Raw genomic sequence first — 21818 nt, forward strand, 5'->3', positions numbered from 1 at the left:
TTTTTCATTTTTAGTAATATTTTTGTTCAACAAGTTCCCCAATTACCTTTTAAATAAAGACAAAAAGAACATTTGCATGATCATAAATATAATAATTAAAGTGTTTGACATTTATAACGTTGCATTTGTCTTTTGTTAATTGGAACAGGCTGGATGTTTTTCATGCACTTGCATCATATGTTCTGCTTTAGATCAGAACTTTAATCACTAAATGTGTCAGGCAGAAAATTACTTTAATGAGCCATAATGATTTTAACTTTTGGGTTTTCTTTTAACGTATTCATTGCATTTTTTATTTGAAAACAAGTTGTTTTCAAAATAATAAAAAAATAATAATTTAATGTAAGTTTTAGGGAATTTAAGCCTTGAAGTAAATTGGATCAATCTTCAATTTTTGTGTTTTTGGCAGTAAATCCTTGATACTGATGCTTTCTTAAAGGGCCTCATGCAGAGAGCAGCGCTATTTGAAATCTCACCATTTTCCGGAGAAAATCGCGCTAAAAACAGCTGAAAATGGCGAGCTAGGGAAAACGCGCCATTTTTTTTTTCTATTTCAAAATCTCGCCGCGCGGCTGGCGAGAAACTACATCTCGCCAGTCTGAAAAGTATCCGAATTCAGAAAGGCGCGCTCGCCATCTAGCGGCTGTTTTTGGCGCGATTTTCGTCAATTTTCTCCGCCAACTAAAGTTGGCAAGAAGCAGGAGGTCGCCGGCTATAGGGAAAAAAAAATGCGCGATTTTTCCCCCCCTTTCAGCTGTGCGCATCTCCTCATTTACAATTCTCCACATGCAGTAATGCTAAAAATAGCGGATTTCGCCCATTTCTGCATATGGAGAATAAAACTCTCCATTAAACCTACTTTTTATTCCCCTCTCCAATTTTAAAAAGCGCTGCTCTCTGCATAGGCCCCAAAGTCTTTTAAGCCAGTATTTGCACCAGCATACCGTTTTCAGGGATGTAGCAGATTGTGTATGTCAATTCTGATACTGTAGATGCTGGCATGCATTAGCTATCATATTCAGGTTTGCAGTCTTTGCAGATAGTTAACTGATTTTCAAGCTTTTTTTGGTTAAGGAATCCTATAAGTATATTTTGAAATGCTGCAGAACCCTGTAATAGGCGTCTGAAATCAAATGCATTGTAAAGAATCCCATCACTCCCTAATAGTGCGTCTGAGATCAGATGCATTGTAAGGAACCCCGACCCTCTCTAATAGCGCGTCTGAGATTAGATGCATTGTAAGGAACCCCGACCCTCTCTAATAGCGCGTCTGAGATCAGATGCATTGTAAGGAACCCCGACCCTCTCTAATAGTGCATCTGAGATCAGGTGCATTGTAAATTCTTCTGTATTTGGTGCAAATTTCAAATGACCTGAAAACTGCAGGGAACCCTTTAGGGATGGCTGGGGAAACTAAACACTAATATAGTGTTTGGGGTATTAATCATTCCCTGTTTTATCTAGAATTTGGCGTGTGTCTTATTAGTGATTTCTCCTCACATTTCAGAATTCCATTATTGTTTTTTTTTTCTAAAATCTCTATTCATGCCGTGTTATTGGATAACAAGCAGACTTTAAAAGGAAACGATGCCAACTATGTGATCATCCTCATCAATTATTGCACAGTGTGAAGATGCTTCTATAGCAGCAATAGGAGAATACATGGGGCAGATTAAAGGCATGCACGGCAGTGCAGTTCAAGCATATTAAAAATACTATTTTGATTCCATTTTCTTTAATTGTAGGTGCAGGAGACTTACCATCTTCTGTATCCACAGATGACCAATTCTCAAAGGGCTAGTGATGAGATAACCCTGTGCAGAATTATCCACTAATGAGATTTATGAGTGAAAAAATATTCTGTGGTCTGAAACAGAGATAACAGCCTTTTCTAATTACATGATGGGCATTAGCAGGAGAGGTACGTGGTTTGGGTACTCTTTACCATATGTAAGAGTAGAAACATCCTCATACGGTATGTAAAAAACAAAAAAGTTCCCAGCACTCACACTATGAGATAAGAAACACTGGGAGGCTTAAGTAAAACATTTACTGTTAATAAATATCAGTAGAGAATGACAATATGTAAAAAAAAACACAGAAAGTGAAAAAAATAATAATACACAGCATGAAATATCAGAACCAACTGAAGGGGGAGCTATACACCAAACACAGGAGTGAAGGGAGAGAGGCTAGACAAAAGGAGAACTACCAATCAGGGTGAGGGAAAGGGGGAAAAAGGGGGAGGGCAGTAAATAAACAATGAAGAAAATCAATAAAGGGGGGCAAGGTTTCAGGGGGTTAGCTCACCCTTCAGTTAGTTCTGATATTTCATGCTGTGTAGTTTTGCACTTTATGCATTTTTTACATATTTTCATTTGCTTGTTATATTTATTATTAGAAAAATGTTGACTTAATCCTCACAGTGTTTCTTATCTTGTGTGAGTGCTGGGAACTGTTTTATTTTTTGTATGATTACCCTTTAGGGAATGGGGTCCCTTTTTGTTTCCGTTGCACCACCACCATCAGGATTCTCTTCATAGCGACTAGTATATTTTTCTTATTTTGTGCTGTCTACTGCACACTATACTGTTTGTATACCACTCCTCATATATAGCACTGCAGCAAGATTAAATACCGATAGAAAAACTAAATATAATTATTGGATCTACAACTGTGCCTGCAGTCAGTTAACTGTGTAAAGAGGAACCGGGACAACTATTTAAAAAAGTCTACCTACTGCAAAACATGTGCAAAATCATAATTGGGAAATAAAATACAAGTTTTAATAAAGTAAACAAGTTATTTGAACAAGAACACAATTGGATGCTTTTTTTTCTTTGTTGTTCTTTGCACTAGTATTGCACCAATTTGGCAGCAGATTTTATACATGACCCTCATCGTGCTAAATTTCTAAAATTGTATTTCAATACCAGTTCACAGTTGCTGAAATGCCGTGGACATCACTCTGGATGCGTAAAGATTACCTTGGGCATTATTTCTGCCATATAACTGTTGCCATTGGTTTTAGTTATATACATTAGTTTATACTGTTTAGTCTACTACAAAAACAAAAGAAGGCACCTGTGAAATATAATGAAGTGCAGAACATTGCTGGCTAAAAACAAGACAGTATTTTGGCTAAGCGCTTCTTTTTATGTAATTCATTTTATTTGGTTAATCATGGTACATTTTCCTTTTCCTAATTGAAGGAAGATAAAAGCCTCTTAACCCACTAAAAAAAAAAAATGTCTTAATTTTAGAATATGAAAAACTGAAAACATATAAGTCCTAATTGGATAATTGTTGTTTTTGTACATGTGACATGCAGAGGTAAAGAAGGTGGGTCGTTTCAATACAGTAACAGTGTTTTTTAAGCTTTACACTCACGTTAATGTACACCAAGAAAATTCTTACATTTAATAGAAAATTACTTCACTTATACGCAAATATTAGTGATGATAATTTATAAATGATGCACACAGCATTAAAGTGGATAGATTGTATTTTGAGATGTGCAAAATGTTCTCAGCGCTTTGCGAACCAAGTAAAATTGGTACCCTTAAGAAAAACTAAGCATTTTTTTTATTTTGTCAAATATCCCGCTAGAATTGAAATATTGCTTATGATAAAAAATAGAGGAATAGAGATGGAAAGAGAGGGGCAGTTCTATTTAGAATATACTGTTTACTTTACTATACTATATTGTTAACATTCCTCTACACAACACACAGAAAGATACCTGTGAACATATTGAAGATGGCTTGGGAAAAAGCGTATTTGCATATTCAATATAGCTTATTTCCACAGTCTCTGAGCTGTGTTCAAAGGTATTTTTACTTCCCGTGTAAAGAGCAGTGATGTGGGAGGTACTGTATATAAGTCCGTGGGTACTCTATTTAATAGGACTCTATCTCTCTCCCCATTTTTCCCACTCCCGAAGGGTTTGAAACGTAGTGTTGCACAATTTCACATATTCAAGCAGCATATGACACTAATTACGTTATTGTTTTAGTCCTGTTCCTGTAAAGCTGGACGAGATACAGTATCTTGCGAACTGGGGAATTTTTAAAAAGGTGCAAAAAGTTTTGCAACTTCAGTTTTGCACATTTCTAGATGTCTTGCAATATGAACATTGTTTATAAAATATGATTAAAACCATACATTTATTTTTTCTGAATATTGTAAATAAAGAGTCCTCTCTGGTTTGTAAAGGTCATTTGTATAGTAGCATCAACTGAAAGCTTTTATGTTATTCCAAAGTGTCCAAGTTTCACAAATTGGGGAAACAGTTTTTGTTTTTATGATAGAAACGAGTAGAGAGGTGTATCAAAGGTTAATATGATACTTCATTTTGCATCTCTCTTAGTAGAAAAGCAAAAATAAGAATAGTAATTGAGGGTATGTCCAGTGGTCACCTCAATGGATGAGACTCTTCTGTTTTGGAAAATGTCATGTCTCTCCCATCAACCTACAGGTAAATCCTGTGGTGGTAGGTTGAAAAGAAAATATGAGTGAAAAAAATCAATAACTTGGCAGTGAAACTTCTCCATATTTTCTTGCAAAGAAAATTGGATTTTTATTGACAGGATAAATAAAAGATAGGAGGTTCACGTTAAGAAACTAAATTGAACTTGGCAAATGACAAAATGTTACTGCCCTTTCTCCTTATACTGTACATCATTGTACACATATGTTTTAACTTGGAAGAGTTTCAATTGAAAGAAATGTGCATGTGAATGTGCTCACGAGTGATGTTTGTATTTGCTGTATGCTGTGCGGTGGACCCACCATAACTTATTTAATGTGTGGTTGAAACCTATCACATCTTCATATTGCAGAGCCAGTATAACCATCATCACACTGCTGAGACCCAAAAGCTTGAAACCTATGTCTGTGGTTAGTTTTACTGGCTGTGCTGAAATGTTCTGTAATGTGGCATCTAGGCGTCCGTATTAAAATGGATTTGAAGCAAAAGGTGACACTGTGTGCTCATTTGCATGGCAGTCCCAGAATCCCTAGCTGCAGTGGAAGCATTGGTAACGATGAACAGCAGGGTTGCAGATCTGTATGTATGTATGTCTTTATTTATATAGCTCCATTAATGTACATAGCGCTTCACAGTAGTAATATATGTGACAATCATATAAATACCAAATAATACAAATAACAGACCATGGGAATAAGTTCATCAGACATAAAAGTAACATTTAGGAAGAGGAGTCCCTGCTCCGAAGAGCTTACAATCTGATTGGTAGGTAGGAAGAATGTACAGAGACAGTAGGAGGACATTCTGTTAAGTGTGTCTGCAGGGGCCAAACTTTATGTATCATGTGTATAGTATTAGCCACAGTGCTACTCATATGCTTCTTTAAGCAAGTGGGTCTTAAGGTGGGTCTTAAAGGTGGATAGAGAAGGTGCTAGTCGGGTATTGAGGGGAAGGACATTCCAGAGGTGTGGGGCAGTCAGTGAGAAAGGTTTAAGGTGGGAGAGGGCTTTAGAGAGAAGACATCTTTGAGCAGAACGCAAGAGTCGGGATGGTACATAGCAAGAAATTAGGGCTGAGATGTAAGGAGGGGCAGAAGAGGGCCTTTAAAAGTGAGGAGGAGAATTGTGTGTGAGATGCGGGATTTGCTATGAAGCCAGGAGAGTGATTTCAGCAGGGGAGACGCGTTTAGCTTAGATTGTAGGGGAGACAGGCGAGAGGCAGGAAGGCTGGACAGCAGGATGTTACAGTAATCGAGTCAGGAGAGAATGAGGGCCTGAGTCATAGTTTTAGCAGTCGAGCAACAGAGGAAAGGACGTATCTTTGTAATATTGCCTGAGACATGTGAATGTGTTCACAAGTGATATTTTGTTACCCACCATAACTTATTTATTTTAAAGATGTTTTTGTTGTATCCTATATGTTTCTGTATGTATGTGTTTTTAATGGTTAAATCCTAATGGTAAATGCCTTTAAGAAAATCTGATAAGAAATTTTAAATAATGGATTGTGTTATCTTTTTACACCAGAAAATCAATGAAATTGGTGCTCATGTAGAGTGACTTTCATGCGCCCTGTTAACTCTTTATAGGACCATGAAAATGGTGTAAAACACATATTTTTAATTATTTGAGAAAGCCTTTGTCTATTAAAAACCAAAATATGATCAACAGACTGTCATATGTTTATGGGCCTGAATGCGTTATTAAGTGTTTGAACATGTTCCTATATCTTTTACAGTATTGAGGTTGTTAGTCTAAGCATTGACGGAATGACCACATTACAGCTCAACCCCCTTTTAACGCTGTGCTTGGGGTCCAAAGAATCACATCTCGTTATAAGCAGATCGCGTTAGAAATAATGTACAATTGTATGCATTGTACAATAAGGTATTTGATATACCAATAATCGTGTTGTAAAGTATTCATAAATATGAAAATTGGGTGCCGTGCTTGCATCGCGTTATAAGCGGATTCGTGTTGTAACATATCGCGTTATAACGGGGTTGAGCTGTACCAACATTTTGGGGTCTTGTAAAAATATAATTACAATACAATTGAGTGCAAAGCAGAAACAATAAGTGTATGTTAAGACAAATCTTTTATCATAGAGAGTACGGAGAAGAATACAAATCTGTGAAGTTTTGTTATTTTACCATTCGTGACTGGCTCCATATTATTACACACAAACATGAATTATGGGTAGAGTGAGTCTGGGCCTGTTATTGTGAGATTTACCTGTGAATGCAATGGAGTCGCTAGTGACAAAATCTCAGGGTTTTGCTAACTAGTTACAAGATAGACTGTGAAAATGGGTGCAATAACGTCTCCTACATACAGTATGCACTGTTTAATTTGTTCCGTAGCATCTTGTGTATTTCTTTTTGGCAACACATGAGTAATTACCTTGTGATGAATGCGTTGTCACCATAACAAGCTTTGCAGGGATTTGACCAAATATCCTTTATTTGTTTATGACTAATCCATTGACAGCAATCTAAGTGAGAAGTAATCCCATATCGTGCAATTCCACTCATGTCTAAACATCCGCGGGACAATAAGAAATTACATATATTCAGTGTAGGTACCTGCTAAACGGAGTTTACCTTGATGAGGTTGGCAGGCTTGAATCATGTTTTGATTAAAAGATGCAACCAAATGACTCCTTTGTCACACGGACTGACTAGTCACTGCATGCACGTGTGTGGTCTGGGACGCACGTCCAGAGAAGAGCATGAGATCGCGATGGGGGGAAAGAGGGGGGGGTGGCAGGGGCGCAGCCACAATGTCATTGGCTGAACCATCACTGTGACATGGCCATTGCTCGGCTGCGGCAAAAGACAAAAACCTTGTCTTTGGCAAAGGTGCTCACACATCGCGCTTCCTGCAGGTGCATGCAGGCAGTGACTGGAGCCAGCCCCATAGAGGGTCATATCTTGTTTGCTCCGTGCACGCTGTAGCGAGAAGTGGGGGCGAGGCCTTAGGTTCTAAATGTAAACATGTCACTGGTATATTTTAACCAAAATTGGTAGGAGCGCAGGATCTGTTCTTTTGTTTTCCATATATGTAATGCCAATCCCTTTACCAGCAGCATACTTCATAAAGGGAGGTGTGCGGTAATATGTACAGTCTTCCAGATCTAAACATTGTATTGAATGTAATTTTCTTTGTACATGGTATGTCGATATCATATTTTATGTTGCTCTACAATTGTTACATAATTTTCTTTGGTGATCTCTTTATTCTCTTTGCTGTGCATCTTGACATCCTATTCATTATATTGTTATTTGTTAATATATATATTTGCCCAACTTTATGAATGATTGGTCTATTATGACTTCAATATCCCGTTGCTGATCCATCTTGGTCAGTATGATCTCATTTAGCCTGCCATCTCTCTCTTTATTTCTTGTCTCTAAAGGTAGCATTTTACATTTGTCTATGTCAACAGGCAGAGCATTCCTGCAAACTAATGAAACAGGAGAATACAGTTACTGTAACAGAAATAGAGGGACAATGTAGTGAATGTTTCTAGAAATGTCAGAAAATCGATAGCATAGGACAAAACCAAATATATTCAATGAAATACACTTTTCTGTTGTGGCAGTAATGGAAACTTTTACTCAAATAGTTTCTCAGTAGCAAAACTTTGTGATGTAAAGTACAGTACATGATTTCATTTAGATCAAGGGTGTTGAACTCCAGTACTCAAGACCCCTACGCCCCCCCCCCACCCCCCAGCAGGTAAGGTTTTAATGATATTCCAGCTTCAGCACAGTTGTGGCTCAATCAGTGGCTCAGTCAACGATTGAGTCACTGATTGAGTCACCTATGCTGCAGCAGGAATATCCTTAATACCTGACCTGTTGGGGGATCTTGAGGACTGGAGTTGAGCACCACTGATTTAGGTATTAAATTGTATACACTTACTGTACTGTCATTTGTGTTTAGTATTGGTGGCATCTAAACCAAAACTACCCTATATTTAGAGGATTTACTGATATTTTTGGGGGAATAGGAGAATATTTAAATCTAGGTGTCATTTGCTATTAATAAATATACAGAAAAAAAACTTACAACAGACAAGTATTTTGTTTGGGAAAAATAAAAGTAAAAGAAACAGTCTATTTATTTCATATTCTGTGAAGAAATCTTTCCATTTATTTGAAGGCACAGCACAGACACAGCATATGAAATACGGGTCAAAGATTGTGCAAAGTCTAAGCACATCTTTAACCCTTCTCTATTGAATGGCACTTAGGGGCCTACTGTAGAGTGACAAAGCTCCAGTAAAGCTAACTGTGGTGCTACACCCATCCAGACCCCGCAAAAGAGTCTAGATGTGAGTAATGTAACGTTTAGATAGTACCTAATTAACGTAACATTAGGTCCCTGCATTAACCTGAATGGGGTTGAGTGTTTGTGATGTTATGATAAGGGCTCATTTGCAAATTTGAACCACTAATGGCCATTATAGTTAACGCTATGCTCTTCATGGGAGAAAATATGGCATAACTTTAGGTATTGTCCTTTGAAGATACACTGTTAGTCTAAAAGTGTCATTAAGGTAACGTCAAATTAAGGGACATAATGGAGCTTTGTGCATCCTGGTCACAGTATGCAAAGGCTTAGCACTGTGATCAGTAACACCTAGCCAAAATAAGGATATGACTTCTATTTCCTTATTTTTTAATTATTTTGTCTAAGTAACCAAATCACACTTTTGAGACGCCGTGCTATTCATATATTATGTAGTGTGTAGGACAAACTACTTTCTGCGAATCAATAATGAGATTCTGGTGTTCCTCATTAACAGTGTACATAATCCTATTTTGCAGATAACAAACTTTGGTGGGCGGACCAACACTTGGGTCAAATTGGAACCTGCAACAAAAAAGATGGAAGAAATCCAACTATCATGAGAAATAAGACTTCAGGAGTTGTACACATGAAGCTTTATGATAAAGAAGCCCAGCAAGGTAATATGCCTTTTCTGTTTAATGTACATTCTGTAACATTATAAAGTTATGAAAGAACAGTGTTTAAATTAATTAAGAAAGTCATTAAGCTATTTATTCACAGGTCATACTTTGAATTCAAATGTAAACAAAGTAACAACATGCTAAAGCCCTTATTCTGTAAGGTGTGATATTGCAGGTGCTATTGCATGAAAAGTCCAAATGACTTTAATGGGGTTTTCCATGCGATAGCACGTCATCTGCACTATCACACCTTGCAGAATAAGGGCCTAAGTGTGACAATTAAATAATTATTATTTCAAAGCAGATCTGTAATTACAATATGAAATGATATGTACTGGATAGCTTAATCAGTGGTCATCCGTGCGGCTTCCTATTGACCCATGTGACCGGGTGCTTTAAACTACAGAAAACTGCAAGAGATACTGGCACCACCTTCGGAGGTAAGTATTCTTCAGTAGCAGTTGCAAACAAAGCAGTTGCAAACTCTGATGTAAATAGATATATAACTCGGTAAAGACACAGTGTCGTCTCCATGAAGTTATATATCTATTTACATCAGAATTTGCAACTGCAACACCCAGGCGTTTGCCTAGTGGTTTCATTATTCTGTTTAAAGAGCCATTTTAGACAACTATTTGGCTGCTTAGAAACCTTTCTGCCTCATGGCTTGATTCCATTTTCAGGACTCAGAGTGGTAACGTTAAATAATTGCTATCCACCTCTCATTCACAATTGAGTATTTTTTTCTTGTCTATTTTTATCGCAGTAATTAAATATATTGTACTATGGAGCATGCACTCAAATCTCCATTTAATCTATATATTTTTTATACAAGTCAATTTACATATTCAATATATTGACTATGTGGGTGCTATACTCATTTTTGAGATTAATTTTATTTATATGTATATATTTTAATTGGTTTTGCTATCACATTGTTATGTAACATAATTTATTTGCACTTCATCAGCACACTTCATACGCATTTAATATATTCAAATTAGTAATCAATTATAGTCACACACTAATTGACACATATTATTATTATTTTAGTGAGCACTGGAGCGCTGATTATTCCTTTTGATATATTATTCTATATTAAACTAAAAGATAAATAGTTCATATATATACACATGGGAGCTTCAAACGTGAAAATAAATATGTGGTAGTGACCCCTTATAGGTGGGATTACAGTTTTTTTAATTTAGCGATGTGGTATTTATAGGAACCTGTGTAAAAAGAGGCCTATTAAAATATCCCACGTGTAAACATTCTTATTGAAAAATAATCAGTCTTATTCAGAGAAGGCCGGGACTTTAACAACACAAGACGGCACACACACCAGGCTAATTCATTGATGCAACACGTCAGATCTATCTGATGTACACTGTCGGAGGCCTCTGTGCTCTATTTCCTAGTACTGATCTATGGCTAATGTATGTTAACCATTGTCATGCTGGCAAAAAAGCACGCCTCAAATGCATGCTAATCAAAGCAGTCTCTAAGGTTGCGGCCAGGGTGAAGCGAAGCGTGCGTGCGCTCTCGTGCTTAGCGCGATCAGATTGAACATTCTGAATGTGCTTGTCTAGGGTGCGGGTTTGCACGCACATGCACGTGAGCTTGCTGCTTTGATTTTGCTGCTCACTGATGCGTCACGTGAGTGGTTCGCCCAATGAGGGCGAAGCAGCTCCGTGACGTCACAGCCATACCCCCCAACACCCTCCCCCCGCATGCGCAACTAACAGGACAGAAATCGGTGGAGCAAAATGAGCGCAGAGCTTGAGCGCCAGCGCGCTCTCATTCACCCTGGCTGCAGCCTAAGTCTGTCACAGTATATTGTTTTCTGTAACACAAGAGGATAGTAAGTGAAACAGGTGTATTACAGGCGCCAAAATGATAAAGGATATATCACACCAAATGCAGGGCCAAGGTGAGGCTCAGGATAGATGAGTTGTACTTGAAAAAGAAGAAGACAAAAATACAAAACATAGCATAATACTGTGGATATATAGGACGAACAACATACAAGACTAAAAACTAACAGCTGAGATCAAGGTGAAAATTATTAAAAAACATTTAATGAAACAATTACTATGACAGTGGACATAAGAAAAATAAAAAAATGCACAGAATAATAAAATGACCAATTGGTTAATGGTTAGGACCACCACACTGCGACACCAGGTGAACTGCCCACTCACCGGATGAAAGATGGTAACAAGCGGTGGATAATTTAGAGAGTATCCCCTCTCTGCTGCTCAAACAGCTACTGCACCGGAACGGATCTGCAGAGGAGGCGCTGCACACGTCAGCCGGCGTGTGTGTGTGTGCTCTCAGTGTCTGCTCGTGGGAAGGATGCCGTGCAGATGATAACGATTTCCCAGCAGCAGATTCGTCTGTCGAGGTTACCAGCTGATTCGCCTCCGGATCGGCTCACGGGAGCAGCGGCAGGCTCGGCGTCACTTTGGGGGTCCTTACAAGCCACCCTCGGTCCTTACAAGCCCCCTCCCCTTCCCCTCCTGCCTAGTTCTGCCTCTGCAAGTACTAATAGTAAAATCATAAAGGGGCTTTTTGAGCAGGATTTTTTTTTTAATTATTATTGGTTATAAGAAATGTGCAACATTTTCACTGAACTTTGCAAACTTGGCCCTTTTTTTTAAGAAACAAAATCATGGAAAGTTTGATACATTTTTACACTTTTGTTTGCCACACATTAAAGTCATGTGCAGGTCAAATTTTATGTACTCCTATTTTAACAACATATTGACAAAGAGTTGAGTAACCGGTGAAATTTTGAGCAATTTGACCTTTTGCTAAAATTGTGGGGGGGGGGGAAGCTAAAAAAAAAAATTACAAAACAATTGGAAAAGTCTAATTATTGCTTATTTTTCTATTACTGTACATGTTAATATTTGTACAAAATAATCTTCAACATTCTGCGTATCATTTTGTCTTTTGTTCAGGGTTTTACTTTACCAGCAACGATTGCTAATTTTTTTTATATATATATGTAATTGCTCTCAAAAAATGAAAGTCTCCACATCAACTCACAGTCCTTGCTCTCTGTTATACATGCACCTTTTCAACACCAAAAGAAGCATTCTAGTTCAATGCATGGGGCTGCGTTAAAAACCTGGTTGGCAGTGTCAATTATTTTTTCAGTATCTTAAAGACTGCTATCAGTCTGTTGATATCCTAGATCAAATGTACGCGGTAGGCTGTTGCATAAAGTATGCCAATTTAAACAGTGATTGAAGAAATGCCGATACACCCAGGGCTTAAATATAGATCAAGTTTTTTCAGGTTTAGTAACAGCAATATTCTGTTTAAACTGTGTATGCTGCAGAACTGCAATAACAGTCCGGCTTAGATTAGCTGCTCACTGACAGATGATTACAAGCTTTGGCTGTGCTTAGAATCTTCAAGTATTCACATTTGGCATAATAAAAAAAAACACTTAAAACTTCTGCCATTTTTTATTGTGTTCTTGCATAGCTAAACTAAAGCAAATCTCAGAATCATGTAAATACAGATTGATGTATCTCTTGGGGGAGAGCTTTTCTCCATGTTGTGATTATACAGGAAAGTACATAGGCAGTTACACCAGAGTTTTTGTTGTTGTTAAAATCAACTGATCTATTTGATAAATTAATAATCAACTGTTCCCTGTTAAAATAGTAAACATTACAGCATGCGCAAATGAATAACTGGGAAAAGACGTAGGGCAGGCAAAAATTAAATGTAACAAAGCTTCATAAAAAATATGCTGCATAATCCATGCATACAAATTGACTGACGTTTCGGCCACAATTGGCCTTTCTCAAAGCAGAATGAGAAAGGCCAATTGTGGCCGAAACGTCAGTCAATTTGTTGGCAACAAATGTATCTTGAAAATTCCGTGGAGCCCAGTTTCTTATACTTTCCATTGTAAGCTGGATCATCACAGAGAATCCTGAACCAGGAGCCCCGCTAGTTGTATCTTTTTTATTATTGTCATGTGGTGTGCAGCTTTTTCCCTTTAGTAGCATAATCCATGCATACCTGTATAAATGCTCTCACCTAAAAACCTGCCAACAGGTAAATAACCTACCGACGTGTTATCGCCAGAGTCCTGGAATAGTTGACAAGTAAATCATGCTTGTGGTGCCAGTTAGTTTTGCACATGTCAGTATCCAGCCTGCAGATACATCCTATGGCTGAAATCATAAGAAACTATACATTTTAGTTCACAGATCCATCTAGACATTTGTATTCATATTGTTTATATATACAAACATGCAACTTTTAATATTTTTTTTTTCAACTTGAGTAGACACATCTTGTAACAATGTATTTCTCACTCCAATGAAATTCGAAGTAATACGTCACATATGAATAATGAAATAATTGGAGCTGTGGCGCACATGGCCTGTTGTGACCACATGTTAAACCCCTACTAGCAGCATGCTTGAATGCATACACAGCGTTAAATATGCAAATGTGAGCAGAAATATTAATTTACCAACTCACCAATCTGTTGGGAGACAAAACTGAAAAATGTTCATGTACATCTCTAGCTAAAAGTACAGTATTGCCGACCTGCGGAAGAGAGGAGAACTCTCGAAAGCTTGTCCTATGACATCAATTGTTAGTCCAAATAAAAAAGGTATCACCTAATACTGAAGTACTCATTGATTCTGCACTAAAAATACAGCAAATAAAAATATCACTTATGTGAACACATTCTCATGTCTCAGATAAGTCCACAAGCCTGTATTTCCCCATTATCTCTTAATATACAAAGCTTCCACTGCAGCCAGGGATTCTGGGTAATGACATGCACATGACCAGTCACCGTGTGTCACTTTTTACTAATCCATTTTAACATGGATCCCTATAAGCTTATGCCTGCCGCATTATACAGATTTTCAGCACAGCGTGAGTTAAAGATGTGTATTGCCAGCAAACCTACTCACAAACAGCTAGCTGTCTGACCACTATCTAATAGTACACATGTGAGGAATCTTCAGCCACAATATCTGCAGATCTCAATTCCCAGCAGCCAGGACCTGAAGTTAACCTTAATCGGTGGAGGATATTGTACCAAAATCTATTTACTGAGTTTTCCTGGGAAGAGGATTGATCTCTAAGGCTAATCACTAAAACCCTCTAGAAAGCTATGTCATAATTTATTGCTTTCTTGCTGTATTTTCCAATGTCTTGCTGTAATCTCACTACTTACAGTTACACTACCAAATGTATTTTTGTTCTCATAATCCATGAATTTTATTGAAATCTACTGATTATGAATATCCTTAAAGGTATGAACCCCCCTCACCCCCCTCCTCCCCCCAAAAAACGAAAGTCTAGGCGAATAAATTATTTATCTATAAAGTTGTTTAAAACCCCAATAGGGAAAAAAAGAGGAGGGAGAGGGGGAAGGAGGGGTGAAAAAAATAGTAATTGTAGTAATAGTTGAGGTAAGGTGTAATGAAGGGATAAATGGCAGTATGTAAACAAAAGGAGAGAAAGGATCACTGCTTAGCTACACTCTATACCAGCGTGTGAATAGGGTAAATGGATAGACTATACAAACTTGAACTTTACACTAATAATGATTAAAAAGATATTGGGATGGTATGCCAAAACCAATAAAACATAAGCAAAGAAAACATTGATAAACTTTAAAAGTAAATTAATCACTATACAAAGCATTGTATCCCAAAATTACAGCAGAACCTATGTCGGTGCGCCCAGGACAAAGCGTAAAAATGCAAAATGTACGTCGTTGCCTGTCAGCCGGCAGCCATCAGTCACATCACAGCTATTGTAGAGAGAGGATGCGCTCGGATCTTTCAGTGCATTTCTCTCTCTAAGGGAGGAGAGGGAGTAGGCGGTATGATACCTTTTATTGAACCAACAATTAGTTGAAATATTAGAAGCTTACAAACCTCTCAGGGACCTTTATGTATGTACGTACGTATGTCTTTATTTATATAGCGCCATTAATGTACATAGCGCTTCACCGTTGTAATACACGTGACAACCATATAAATAACAAATAATAAAAATAACAGATCATAGGAATAAGGGCTTCAGATATAAAAGTAACATTTAGGAAAAGGAATCCCTGCTCCAAAGAGCTTACAATCTAATTGATAGTATACAAAAAAGAGTGACCCCCGCTTCAGCTAAATAGTATGTATGGGGAGAATATTCACCTCTGAGTAGTGGGGTAAATAGTAGACTGAAACAAGACAAGTAAACCCAGTTATGGGCACACATCTCCTAATGGGTATATGGAACAGCATAAAAATACACATTTTATTAATATAATCATCTAAAATATAGGGTAGTAAAATAAAGCAACAATGCAGAATGGATCCCTCTAGTAACACTTCAGGTAGGTGTGTTGGGATAGCAGTTGTATATACAGGCGTTCTGGGCTGTTGATAAAGTCCAGACTCCCTGGGCTATGGCACCCAACAAAAAAGAGGTATGGTGTACTCTAATTGGTAGGTAGGAAGACTGTACAGAGACAGTAGGAGGGTGTATAGTAAACCCGATGAATGACCCTGAGAGGTTTGAAAGCTCAAAATATTTCAACTACTTGTTGGTCCAATAAAAGGTATCATACCACCTTTGTTACTACATGGAAGAAAGGGCCCACACAGCTACCCACCCATCTTTGTGCTATACGGGGGGGATATTGACTACTTTGTTAGTGGGGCATTATTTGAAGATCTCCACGTGGCATCTGCTAAATGGTGTAAATATAGACTCTGATATTAGTCTAGGGCAGGGGTGAGCAAACTTTTTCCTCTGCACCCCCCTGCCTGCACTGGCTAACATACCTTCTCGAATTTAGATACAATCTATTTAATCTATTTAAAGTGATACTGGTGCATGAGACACTCTACTTGTGTGAGTTTTTTTTTTTTTGACAGGCTCCTAAATGCAGTAGACTCTAATTCATTAGATATCAGTATAAACTTAAGCAAGAGCATTCTGGATATTCTGTGATCTATTTAGAACTACATAAATCATGGTGATTATTAACCACTAGTCTGGCTCCAAATGAGACTGTCTGCCCGCACTAGAGCTACAGTGTATATCTGGTATCAATATGCTGGCAACACTTTAGCTCTTTTTTCAAGTATTTACTTGTAACATTGTTGACATAAGTTCTGCTGTAATTTTGGGATACACTGCTATGTATGTGTAGGGCTTTATGTATTTTTAAAGTTTATCAGTGTTTTCTTTGTTCATGTTTTTTGATATACCATCCCAATATCTTTTTAATCATTATTTGAGTAAAGTCTAAGTTTTATAGTCTATTCGCTGGTATTGAGTGTATCAAAGGAGGGATCCTTTCTCTCTTTTTGTTTAAAGTAGTTGAAATAGTTATTCACCATAAAACATTAAACATAACCTGAAGTTAATAAGATTGTTTTTTTTTTTAAATAATGCTTTCAGGGTGGATCTGTAGTAAACTGTATGTAGTACACACAAGCTAGGTATCTATTTATAGAGCATGGTACTGTAACAATAAGAATACATCGCCAATCAAAAATTTATTCTATGCATATCTTTGCTTAAGGCTTTTTCACAATAGTATTACACCCAGGGTTAGACGGTCACTTTTGTTACTGTTATATTCTCCAATCCTTAATCTTTTAAAGAATCCGTCATAACTTTCGAAGAGTATTTTGTGATCTGTGAATTCAGAATTAAAGACACATTCCTACTTGTTATTCCTTAGGACAAATGTGGGTGAATTTAAATACGGCAAAATTACTACCTTCACCTCAAGAATATATTGGCAAAATCATCAATATAAAAGACAATCCCATTAACAGTAACACTGCAGGTACCTTAAAAGCTCCATTAGTATGAAAAATGTGCAGTTTAGTGGTGTTTAAGGTGCTTACATTGCTACCTCTTTTGGATTCCCAAGTACAATTAGCCACTTCATTAGTCATTTTGACATAGATCACAAGAGGATTGTGAGACATCTCGTTATTCAAGTAGACGCTGGCTATGTGTATTGTGAATAGGAAAATGTATCTGAACCATTGTGAAGTCTGAGAAATATTACAAAATCTATCTCCTTGTAAAAGCTCTCTTTGATTAGTGGAGGCAGGAACGGTAAAAATGTAAATAAGCGCAATGCCAAGGCATCAGGAAATAAAGAATAGAAGTCACTGAAAAAATATGGTAGCTGCAGTATATGAGTGAGTCCAATGGTCTATAAACGCCATAATGTTCTGTGTTTCTGTATCTCAGTATTTCTACATTGTGTGTGTATAGCTCCAAACAAATAAAAAAAAGGAAATCCAGAGTCCTATCAATCAAACATTTATATTTCTAAATCAATGTATTGTATATAGATAAACACAACAAGACGGTCCAGATCTCCACATAGCAAGATCAATAAAGATCAGCTTTATTTTGATCTGTGTGTGAAATCATCAGCTTATCATAGACAACATAAAGCTATGTGATGTATTGCTCAGTTCTGGACTCCCTGATGAAGTGAGGGGTTGGGAAATGCATTGTGGTCACAGATTGACCGCTCAGCGTTACATTGTCTTTGACGAGACAATGATCCCGCACAAATATTGAGAGCCTTATTAGTCTCTGTGTTGAAATCCAGATCTTTGCGTTGTGTTTATTCACTTAGTGTATTATACATCTTTAATTGTCAGTTGATTTATAAATAAAAATGTCTGTTTTATATGATGCTGTTGTGCTTCTCTGAATATATCTCACTAAAGTCAAAATATGTAGTGTAATATTTTCTCTATTGGGTAAAATGAGATGCCAACCTGAAAAAAGATTAGGGCTAAGTTTACACTAAAAGCATTTGATTTTTGTATTATGTTTAATTGATTATGAGTTCTCACCTTTAATTCATCCCTGTGTTTTCTCATGTAACTTGTAGGAAGCAATGGCTGTCAGTTAAACAATGGTGGATGTTCCCAACTATGTTTACCAACCTCTGAAACTACTCGAACGTGCATGTGCACGGTTGGCTATAACCTTAGAAAAAATCGTATGTCCTGTCAAGGTATATACTTTTATTTTGTCAATACTAGCAAATATTTGGGCTTACTGGTGCCTGATCAGTGGGTGCACTGTATACTGGTCCTTAGTCCCATTAGCCAAACCAATTTGTTGGAGATTTTCTTGTTCCTCTGGAACGTGGAAAGCTGATTTCATATAAAAAAATGTTTATGATATTATATATCATGGTGATGTTATCCATTTCAGTCCATCAGTTGAGACACAAGAAAGAAGATGGGCGAAAAAGGCAACAAGAAACCTCCACCATATTGCATATAGCAAATGAAGCTAGTGATCTTTTTATTTGATATATATATATATATATAAATATATATATATATATATATATATATATATATATATATATATATATATATATATATATATATATATACATACAGTACATGCCAAAAATGCAAGTGTCCCTTACTGCTGCGACTGTCAATACCATCTCTAACACACCAGGCTTTCCGGTAATAACATTTAGAAAAAAACATAATGCCAGGTACAAGAAGAAACAGACAGCGCACTGAGAACGAGTAAAATAAATGTATTTAAAGGAGTCCTAAAAAGGACTACACAGATTAACAACAACAGTGTATACAAGAAAAAGTGTATGACTTACAATGTTAAAAATAAGGTGTAAGGAAGAACCGGGAGAGATGGATGCTGCTGGAGTGATTTGTTGGGGGTCCGGTTCGCTCGCTCCACCAGCTGAGTTTGTAGCCTCTCTTTTCCCAGTCTGATCTCCACCAATGAAATCGCACCCAGTCACCCCACGTGATTCCAGCAGCATCCGTCTCTCCCGGTTCTGACTTCCACCTTGTTTTTAACATTGTAAGTCATACACTTTTTCTTGCATACACTGTTGTTAATCTGTGAAGTCAATAACTGATAATTATAATGGGTGTATACAAAAAAAAATAAAAAAAAATAAAGAATACTCACAAAAACACGCAACGCTAAAGTTTAATGGTTAAAATAGTATTAAATCCAAAAAATAGGTTAATATAAGCCACCTCCAAACATGTTTGGGGTGGAGAAAAGGAACTATGAGGCTCTGGCACCATGTAATGAATGATGATACTACAAATGGTGCCTCAGGGGGAGAGGGAGGAAGTGGTATAGAAATGTAATATGTGAGGATGAGATGTAATAAATATATCAATATATATTGTCCTCACATACCCCAGTCTTCCCTGAAGAAAATAGTCACTCCACAATAAACCACACAGGTCATAAACAGCAGCGGTAGGAGGATATTATAATAACTGCCTCTGTCTAGTAGGGCTAGATAGTAAACACCCTAGATGGTGTAGATAGGCTGGTTGTAGCCTGATAGAGTGAATACTAAAGGCTGATAACAGCCATGCAAATAATAGTTAAACTATAGGTAGTGACTGATGCCAGCAAATTCCTGATACGCAACGCAGATAAAATATAAGTAGTTAACATAAATTAGACAACTATGTAGCTAGGATAAAATACTGTAGAGTGGAGACCCTGAATACATTGTATGCATAGTTCACAGATACAGGGAATCCATTCAAACAGTATGACAGTGGTATTACTAAATATCTGAATTCCAGAGTCATATGAGCGCAGTGTGTGATGCAAGGCACTGCTGCTCAGGTATTCTGTGAAGGCAGTGGTCTAAGTAGCTATTATACTGTATATAGAATATACAGAGTGTCGTGCAGGGAGATAGCTATACAAGCAGATGGAGTGAGGTAAGTATAATGTAGTTGGCAACTGGTTCATGAGGGGAGTGTCCGGTCATAGTTCACACTCACGCTGCTAGCACTACAGGTACCCATCCGGCGTGGTGTATTCATGAACACCACATAACGTTAAAAAGCCGGATGGGACACTAGCTAGATACCTATTGCTTTAAAGTGGCGATTCCCCGTTTAGAAGAGACAAGGGAGACCGCCATGATCGTGCCTGCACGCTGACCAGTGACGTCACAGAGAAACGCCCACCACCGACGATCGTTTCGCGTCACTCTGACGCTTTCTCAAGGTGGCCACCTGTAGTGTAGTGTCCGTTGCAGCTATTATGTGCTTTGAACCTGGCAGTAATTAATTATGCTAGCAGCGTGAGTGTGAACTATGACCGGACACTCCCCTCATGAACCAGTTGCCAACTACATTATACTTACCTCACTCCATCTGCTTGTATAGCTATCTCCCTGCACGACACTCTGTATATTCTATATACAGTATAATAGCTACTTAGACCACTGCCTTCACAGAATACCTGAGCAGCAGTACCTTGCATCACACACTGCGCTCATATGACTCTGGTATTCAGATATTTAGTAATACCACTGTCATACTGTTTGAATGGATTCCCTGTATCTGTGAACTATGCATACAATGTATTCAGGGTCTCCACTCTACAGTATTTTATCCTAGCTACATAGTAGTCTAATTTATGTTACCTACTTATATTTTATCTGCGTTGCGTATCAGGAATTTGCTGGCATCAGTCACTACCTATAGTGGAACTATTATTTGCATGGCTGTTATCAGCCTTTAGTATCCACTCTATCAGGCTACAACCAGCCTATCTACACCATCTAGGGTGTTTACTATCTAGCCCTACTAGACAGAGGCAGTTATTATAATATCCTCCTACCGCTGCTGTTTATGACCTGTGTGGTTTATTGTGGAGTGACTATTTTCTTCAGGGAAGACTGGGGTATGTGAGGACAATATATATTGATATATTTATTACATCTCATCCTCACATATTACATTTCTATACCACTTCCTCCCTCTCCCCCTGAGGCACCATTTGTAGAATCATCATTCATTACATGGTGCCAGAGCCTCATAGTTTCTTTTCTCCACCCCAAACATGTTTGGAGGTGGCTTATATTAACTCAAGTTGTATTACTACTTGGGACAGCACCAGCATGGATTTTCTTCTCACGTGATAATGCCAAGTCGCACTATGATTTTTGGTTTGGAGCGAAAATATATATCCTCTTCCTAAACATCATTCTGATGCATGTCACAGCTCTCCTTGCCTGACCATCATAAAATATAGCTAGTTAATAACTGTTGATGGTGGGTTAACACAAACAGTTTATAGATTTTCTTTCTGACAAAGCTCTAACGATTGTACAGTACGCCCGAAGAACAATTTAATTGTGGCATATGAATCCAGGTAAATTCGGAGCACAAAGGAAGACATTTTATCTTGCTTTTTATGACACAAATGAATCAAAGCACTTTGCTCCAAATGTGTGTGTCATCATTTGGAGAGAGCCAACTCGAGCAGGATGCTCATACTAAAAAT

General features: G+C 37.6%; 1 protein-coding gene across 1 annotated transcript in view; it reads left to right on the forward strand.

Annotated features, from left to right (window-relative positions):
* Positions 1–21818, forward strand: part of LRP1B (LDL receptor related protein 1B) — a 1102312-nt gene that overhangs the window by 742319 nt on the left and 338175 nt on the right. Inside the window, exons 33-34 of the mRNA XM_075610066.1 lie at positions 9324–9464; positions 18391–18516. Of these exons, the coding sequence (XP_075466181.1) occupies positions 9324–9464; positions 18391–18516 (267 nt within the window). The remainder of the gene's footprint in view (positions 1–9323; positions 9465–18390; positions 18517–21818) is intronic.

This window comes from Ascaphus truei, chromosome 7 (genome assembly GCF_040206685.1).
Source record: "Ascaphus truei isolate aAscTru1 chromosome 7, aAscTru1.hap1, whole genome shotgun sequence".
Lineage (NCBI taxonomy): Eukaryota > Metazoa > Chordata > Amphibia > Anura > Ascaphidae > Ascaphus > Ascaphus truei.